The following is an 8,477-nucleotide window of genomic DNA, read 5'->3' as shown; positions in this document are numbered from 1 at the left end:
AACTAGAACTAGAAAACATCCAACGTAAACTGAAATGTTTAACAATCACAACGTTTTCCAGCAAAATGAATGATTCATTAAATCCATGGGATGGTGTGCATGTAAACTTCTGACCAGAACTGATAGGTGTCGCTCTATTTAAATGTTGATGTAGAGGAGGTGCAGAATGTGTAGTTTAGTGTTTTCTGTCTGAATGCTAAAGAGTTATCAAAGCCGTTTTAAATGCCTTAGTGTTACTCAGTGAGGAGCTTTGATTCCCCACTTAAACCCCGTTTCTCATGGATATCCTAACCGATTCTAAAATACTCCCTCCACAGACTTTTCTTAGTGTTATGCATTAAGGTGCACTGAACTCTGATTTTTATTTTTTAACATATGTTTCTCTCCTAATGAATTGTTGATCGATGCATGTTCGCATTAAAACTGCTTGAGCGCGGGTGGGAGATTTCCCGTTTTAAAAGCCTCTGACCTTGGATGTTCACACCCACTCAGATCTCACTGTGCAGCTCAGGTGAGAATGAGTCATGCAACAGTTTGAACCTTCACCACACACTCTGTACAGTCGTCGGTACTATTTGATGTGACAAATCATGCTGGCACAGTAACTGCAGCTCAGCTCCTAGTAAACCTGAGACAAAAAAAAAAAGAAAGAAAGAGACTGTTAAAGGAGCTAAATTTAAAGACGAGTATTATCAATTGGACTCTTTTGGCGTCTTTTGATGCCTGATGCAGTTTTACTTTCCTGGCATTTGTTTGTCTCTGTCCTGTGCCATTAATTCTGTCTGTAATTCCCTATTTCCACTGTCTGTAAATGAACGCTAAACACGTGCCTGTGGAAATGTACCCCCTGCTACTTCCCCTCTTTTCCAGGATCCGTACACTAAATATGAAAACCTACACTTTGTGCACCTGCACTGAGACGTTGTGCACACACACCTGCAAGCAGACGTGGTAATGACACTTATTTGTGCCCAGTTGGGAGACGCTGAGCCGGTGGGCGGACGGAAGAAAGGGACGTCGATCCATAGGTGTTTTTTGCAGGGTTCCTACCGATCTCAAAACTTTCATACTTTTCCTGTTTGTAGTTTTTGCCACATTGAAGAACAAAACCTTAACCTCAACTTACCCAAATCACCGTCTGAATTTTGATTCATCGGTACAGTAAAATGTTTAAATGTTTGTTGGGGAATCTGGACTGAATGTATTTAAATTAAGAGTTATTCGATCAGAACTAGATCATCCTGTACCAAGTCCAGAGTCTTTAAAGCCAATTCTGATCTGTAACGTTTTGATTTATCACAGTTTGGTGTCATGAGGCCAACAAACCTGTAAAATGGTGTAAAATGGCCCATTTTTATCTATGACTAACTGTGCCTTTATATGCAACTCAAAATTAAAAATCATCAAAGTTAACAAATACGGTAACACTTTATTTGAAGGGGTGTGCATAAGACTGGCATAATACTGTCATAAACATGTTATAACACCTGTTATGAACATGGAGTTTTCATGAATGGTTATGATTCTTGTCATGAAGTGTCATTCAGTACATAATGAGACTTTAAATGCAAAGTTGGACTTTTAATGCAACTTTTAGTACAACTTTGCATTAAAAGTGTCATTATTTGCCAAATGACACTTCATGATATCAGTCATAACCATTAATGAAGACTCCTTCATGCTCATAACAGATGTTATGTCATGTTTATGACATGTCAGTCTTATGCACACCCTTCTAATAAAGTGTTATCACAAATACTCATGCTGAGATGTGGCAAAAGAAAGATTTAATATGAAATTTTTTCTCAGTATATATGTAATTTTACTGGAACTAGTTCTCACCAGATGACATGAACCCAAGTGACCCACACATACAGTATGAATTAGCACAGGGACTAAGTATAAGACATGCCTGCTAAAATGCGCTAAAGTGAATTTCATCCCCTCTACTGTTTTATCTTTTCTCCATTCCTCTAATCAAAGTTTTTCTCAACCCCTCACCGCGACATTACTTCCTCAAAACTTCACTGTCGGTCCAGCAATTCTCCAAGAATTTGATCAACTTTTTCAATAGCTACGCAGAATAGTTAAGATGCATAGTTTTTCTTCAGCAGTGGAGTCTTGTGCAATGACTGTAATAGAGACGATAGATGTTTTGTATGAAACCACTCCACCTACTGATCCCAGGTATTTTGGAAGCTCTCTGTGAATCATTCTTATTGTTTTATCTCTCTTCAATAATGATGTGGATTAAGGTGAAATAATTTTCTTTCTACTTTTTGATTGTGGATCCAGCGGTGCACTGGAACATTTAAAGATTTAGAGATGCAGATTAGATATTTCTTGTGCAGTAATGGTAATGGGAAAACCTTTTGATGGACCATGAATTAGGCTTAAACCAAATGATATTAATTGGCACCATCACGGGGCAGGATTGCTTTCTGAACAGTCATCAACGTTTATTCTCTGAGTCTTTATACATTTTTCACATAATTTCTAAATGAATTTGCGTTCGTTTCTTTGTATGTGTGGATTATTTGGTTTCTTACTGACATGTGGTGCAAACTTTGTCAATTTTAGAAATACAGCTCTGGAAAAAATACACTCCTGGTTTTTTCACCACATGTTGATTTCTGAACTCTTCCTGAGTTAAAACATCAGTGTTGTTGTTTCTAAATTAATATGAACTTGTTTTCCTTACATTATTTGAGGTCTGAAAAAGCTGCATCTTTTTTGTTATTTTGAGCATTTATCATTTAAATAAATAGTAAAATTTTGCGTGGAATATCAGAGACATGTTCTCAGTAGTTCATAGAATAAAAGAACAATGTTCATTTTACTGAAACATCTACATGAGTACATATACCGAGTAAAATCTGAGAAACTGATCGTTTTCAGTGGTCTCTTAATTTTTTCCAGAGCTTTATATTTAGTCAGAAAACAGTTGGGATGTTTAGTAGCTTTACAGGAATCCAGAACTTCAAATTATGGAACAATTACTTCAATTTCTTATCATAGATTGAGAAAATTCTCAGATCAAATCCCATAATTTCGTGTCTTTTTTTCGAGATTGCGTAGGAGCCCTGTTCCCTGTGTGTGATGTCAGAAGTGAGCTCAGGGAGTGGGTCTCCACAGAGCAGCACGGTTCTGTCAAACTGAGGGTCACCGACGAATCCTGCAGCTTCATCTTTACGTGAATCCCGACTGGAAACACGCATCTGATTTCTCTGGTTTGACAGATTTCCTTTTGCCAAAAATAACAAAAAAAAAAACAAAAAAAAAAACAGAAAAAATATATCAAATTGGACCAGCTTGGGGATGAGAGGGAGGGATCAGCTTTAAGACATCAAGCAATGTTTTCATAAAGAGCGTCCCCCCCGCGACCCTCGCTGCCTCTGTGTTGGTGCGTCTCTGTGGGGAAGACGTGCGTATGTGATTCTGTAGTCTGTAGTCTGGTGCTATGTGACCATGTTTGACAAAGAGTGTGAAAAAACAGCAACATTTAGAGAAAAAAAAAAGTTAAATCAGTTAAAGTGACGTAAAAAAAATTATATATAGGAAAACAGCACTGTTGATAAGTTTGAGATCTGACGTCGAAATTGTTTTTTTTTTCTGTTTTTGTTTTACTTATTGTACGTGTGTGTGAGCGTGAATGTTTGTGCGCGTGGAAGATTTAGCTCCTCCTCTTTTGGGCACTGGTCCATGTCGCTCCATTCTTTTGTACAGATGAAGCTTAAAAGAAAAAAAATAAATAAATAATGAAACAAAAAGAAGAAGAGGGCAAAATTTGTAAAATATTGTGTCTGTGACTCCTTGTAAAATATTTTCAAATTGTTTATTACAGAGAATCAGTTATTAAATAATGTTCATATTTTTCACTTCATCTAGCTGTGTGGTGTGTTTATTTGTCTGCAGGCAAAAAATTTGGGACAAAAATATTAAGTAGCTATAAATGGCTTTATGGATTCAGACAATTAGAGAGAGCGTTGTTTATGACCTAATCATGTTATTCAGGTGAATTCAAGCAACTTTTAAATTATATGTTTGCTGTCAAACTACAGCCATTAAGTTTTAAGTATCAGTACTCTTTGGTAGTGTGGGCAGGTGTCAAATCCTGCAGGAAATTAAAATCTGCATAAAGCTCGTCAGCAGACGAGAATGTTGGGCTCTGAACTGTCCAGGTATTTTCCTTACAGTGGACCAAAACCAGCAGAGGGCTTCCCAAATAAGAGGATGTCCAGAAACCTGGATGATGTGCTTCTTTTGGCACAAACTCTGGGACTTCAGTTTCCAAATTAAATGCAAAATTTACTTAAATCTAAAATATGAGTTTGGATCACAAAGCAACAGTCCAGTCTTTTGATCTGGTAAGATATTCTTTACATCGGTTTCAGGTGTGATGCAAAGCACAGCATCAGGAGTCCATATAAGTAAATAAAACATAATTTAAGGATGGAAACAGAAACTGGGGTCAAATGACCAGAACCATCCTGGTTTGGTCTGTTTTCCAGTCAACCATCAATCAGTCAACCTGTTAATATATCAGATACTAAAGCTAAATAATTACAAACTTTATATGAGTTAATTTTATTTCTCATGGTTTTTAATAGACGTGCATGCTGGTATTTGTTTAGTTACAAACAGGTTCAGGTGTTAAAGCTTTCCTACAGTTACTGATGCAGTCCACAAGAGGGCAGTATGGGGAAAAAAAGCTAAAGCAGTTCATATAAATAATTAATGGGCATTGATTTGGTCAGACTGTTAACTGCAAAAGTAGAGATATCAAACTTCTGACATTTTTCTTAGTGGTCACAGAAGCCGCTGACTTTCTGAATGTATTAAACATCAAAACCTTCCAGTGATTTGATTTGCAAGCGCAGTTTGTAGTGCATTTATGTCTTGTGAGTTATTTGTTTGTTTGGCTCCTTTCAGTCCTTTGCGTGTTAGTTTGGAATTTCTTTGCTTGAAAGTGAGCGAAGAGCCTCACAGAGTCTCCAGGAAGTTGGTAAGCGCTTTGTGCCAGGTGTCTGGGTCGTCAAGGTAACACGGGTGTCCCGCCCCCTTCATCACCACCACCCTGTGGTTCGTCAGATTGCTCAGGTTGCGGAGCGACGCCTCTCCGAGCTGAGTGTCCTGGTCGCCGTAAACGATCAGCGTCGGGACCTGAACGCACACACAGAGTTAATTTTTTGAGATTTGAAAAATCCATATTTTCTGCACGTTCTCGCATAAATACCTTGACGCTCCGGTACTGTTCTGCTGTGAATTTTTCAGTGCAGATTGGCGCCACGGGGACGTAGGCTCGTATTAGAGGCTGATGCTCCAGGAGGAAAGGGAGGGAGTACATCCCACTGAGTGACGGGCTGATCACTACGACAGGGCACAGACTCAGCTGCTCACACACTTCCTTCAGGAACGCTGCGGGGGCCGGTTCTCCCACCGACGCCGGCGCTTTGGCCAACTTGGACCGGCCGAGTTCTGAGGACAGGAAAGTTCACAGTAGACTTAGAAAAGACTCCGAAAGGAGATTGAAATTTGTTTTCTAGACCAACAAAATAGAAACATTCAACCAGAAAAGTTAGCAAGATGCAAACCGTTTTTGTTTTGTTTTTTTTTGCAAAGGCAAATATCTAGGACCCTTATTTGGACTAACAGTAATTTAGTCTTTTCTTCTGTTTCATGTTAAATTTATTGCTGCACAGATAAAATGATTTTGTTTTAAATTAGGTAAAGTTGACCACTGAGGTGCCAGCGTCGTCCCAGTGGAAAATGTTTGTACATCACTGGTCTAAACGGTTTGATATCCCTTTACTTTTCTGAGTTTTGTTGTTTCTATTTCTAAATAAAGATTAAGTAAACTCAACTTTTTGAGCTTTCCATCATGTTATGTTATTCCCTCATCAAAAACATGCATGGACTGCATGGATCCTTTAGTCTCCATTCAGATGTGCAAAACGTCTGAGTGGACCTAGCCCCGCCTCCGAGACGCAGCTCCCCCTCAGAGCTGCAGTTTCCAAACTTCTGCCTCACAGAGCAGCCCTCCTGTGTAACTCCCCCACTCAGCTCCCCCAGACTAGCCAGCACCAATTAGCTGGTGGAGCTGCACGTTAGCCTAGCTCATTATACGAGCTGCTTCTCAGTGCAATGTTGGTAAAAATGTTGCTAAAGGCTTAATAGTGGAGCAATGTTGTGTTGACTTCCTGAACGTGGTGTCTCAAAAACAGACAGAGGTCCAATTTCAAGGCGTTAAATTACAAACCCACATTGATTTCAAGTCATATTTGGCTTTTTTTAAATAAAATCTGCAGACAACAATTATTTGATTATGTGACGAAATGGCTCTATGTGCCTGGAAAATACATAATACTGCCCCTTTAACTTTTATTGTCTTAAATTCGGTGTATTTGTGTGCATCCGCATGACAATAGTTTTAGCATTTGTGAAGCAACTACCGAAGTGCTTTGACTGACTGATCTGATGTTTGTTCACACTGGACGCACCTGGCAGGTCGAGGGCGACCGCTCGGCAGCCGGCTTTGGCCAGCGTCTCCAGAGTGCCGATGTTGAGCCAGTTCTCCGATGAGAAACGAATACCATGAAGGAGAAGAACCGACATCTTTGCTTCTCCCGCGGCCGGCTCGCTCTGTCTGTAGAAAAGTGGAGCTTTGCAGCTCTCCACCTCCACACTGCCCTCGCTCATCTTTACAGCCGACATCCTGGAGAGGAACAACCAAATCCAGCCGAATTAAACAGGAAACCCCATAACTTTAGGTTGCACAGTCTGAACTCTGACCCCTCTGAAAGAGAGGAGTGTTTCTGCTGGAGCACAGCTGCATGAATGGTTGAAATATCAGCTCATCATTTTCTGCAAGAACCAGTGGCTGATTAATTTAAATCTATGGGGAAACGGTCAAACATGCAGAACTGGAAGCACAGAGTACAGATTTAAAATAAAAACCTTTTCTGTCCCCAGGAGGACTTATTTATGGTGTCGCTACTTTCTAAAACAAAACTCAATGGATAAAAATGATTTAAAAAAACATCTTAAAACTGATAAGCGGTCATTAAATCAGATTAATTTGTTCATTCATATTCTTTAATCCTTCTGTGAGAAATATTCTTTAAAATTTAAGTAACATATCAGCAACTCAGATTAATTGTTACCTGGAATAGCATTTTTGAAAACAAAGCTCTGTAAAAAAATGATTTTCCCCTTCAAACTTTTATTTTTTTGCTTTGCTAAATTTAAATGTTTCAGATCTTCAAACTGATTTTAACCTGAGTAAATGCAAAAAGCATTTTTTAGTCATGATTTCCTTTATTTATTAGGGGAAAAGCTATGCAAACCTGCATCGCCTTATGTTAAAATGTAACATAAGGCGTGTTACATTTTAACACGCCTTATTTTTACACTTGGATACATTTCTGTTTTTAACATCGCTGTGGAGACAACTTGTCCCACTCGTCTCTGCAGAATGCTTTTATTTCAACCATATTGATGAGATTTTGATAATTAATGGCTTAATCAATAATCTGTGCTTCGTTTTAGTAAAGGCTTAGACTAGACCAGTGTGCAACTTTAATCTTTTTCTGTTTGTTTGCTTTACGTAACTCAGAGGTGGACTTCGACGTGTTATGGATCATTGTTGCAGATTTTTTTGAGCTCTCACTGGGATTTTACAGCCTCAAAGCCAAAGAAAAGGCTTTGTAATCCATTTCAGGCTGTAAAAACTACGGTAGTGAATACTTTTAAGAAGCAATAAAGTAAAATGACACAAATCTATATAAAAGTAGGGTAAAAATGAGAAATATTTAATGGATGATGTGGAGCATGGGTCAACACTTTTGTATTTTTCCAGCACAGAAAGACTCCAGACTCAGTGGAGCCAAAGCAGAAATTAGAAAAGCTCTGATAAGTGTAGGAACACCTGTTGAGACTGCATCAAAAACTAAAATATTCCCGCTGATACAGCGGAGAAACAATAGGATGAAGTGACTTCCTGCTGATTTATAAGGGATTGGCAATAAAATCACAGGTTGCAGATTACCTGCCGCGCAGGTAATCTGCCGTTCACACACAAAAAGCAACATAGTCTATCTGCTTTATGTCTCCATTTATTGTTCATCCACATGTTTTTCTTTCTACTGCTTGCAGCTGATGTGTGATCGCTGCACCGTGAAAAAGTTTGCAGAGTTTCGGAGTTTGATCAAAGTCCACCTTAACTCATTTTCCATTTAGTTCGCGCTATTTGCACCTTCATGACAACCGCGGTGAGAATGTGAGCATTTCTTACCCGAACAGCGATGATTAATCTGTAGAAAATAAGAAGATGCGAACAAGGAAGCAGCAGCAGTTTCACTTTAACTCCCCGGGAAATGAGAAGAAGGAAAACTCAGCTAAACACGACCCTACTGCCCCCTAGCGGCTTTCTGGACAACTACAGACCACAGGGCGATGTGTCACTGCTTATTAATGAT

General features: G+C 39.0%; 1 protein-coding gene across 1 annotated transcript; it reads right to left on the bottom strand.

Annotated features, from left to right (window-relative positions):
- Positions 1-4,571: 4,571 nt before the first annotated feature.
- Positions 4,572-8,401, bottom strand: abhd14b (abhydrolase domain containing 14B). Its single transcript, XM_014999174.2, has 4 exons — positions 8,294-8,401; positions 6,501-6,715; positions 5,237-5,478; positions 4,572-5,163 (listed from the first exon to the last, which is right to left on the bottom strand). Exons 2-4 carry the CDS (start codon positions 6,712-6,714, stop codon positions 4,984-4,986), a joined length of 636 nt encoding a protein of 211 aa, XP_014854660.1. The 5' UTR covers position 6,715; positions 8,294-8,401; the 3' UTR covers positions 4,572-4,983.
- Between the last annotated feature and the right edge of the window lie 76 nt (positions 8,402-8,477).

The sequence above is a fragment of the Poecilia mexicana genome, unplaced genomic scaffold, assembly GCF_051168715.1.
Source record: "Poecilia mexicana isolate PSO_F unplaced genomic scaffold, ASM5116871v1 scaffold_5, whole genome shotgun sequence".
In the NCBI taxonomy this organism is placed as follows: domain Eukaryota; kingdom Metazoa; phylum Chordata; class Actinopteri; order Cyprinodontiformes; family Poeciliidae; genus Poecilia; species Poecilia mexicana.
The sequence above is the reverse complement of the archived record's forward strand: the minus strand, read 5'-3'. Positions and strand labels throughout refer to the sequence as shown.

Excerpts from the sequence above, each read along its gene's own strand:
- abhd14b (XM_014999174.2), bottom strand. The coding sequence starts at position 6,714 with ATGTCGGCTGTAAAGATGAGCGAGGGCAGTGTGGAGGTGGAGAGCTGC. Across the intron at positions 5,479-6,500 it reads GGTCGCCCTCGACCTGCCAG|AACTCGGCCGGTCCAAGTTG; the intron begins GTGCGTCCAGTG and ends TCCTGTCCTCAG. Across the intron at positions 5,164-5,236 it reads AACAGTACCGGAGCGTCAAG|GTCCCGACGCTGATCGTTTA; the intron begins GTATTTATGCGA and ends GTGTGCGTTCAG.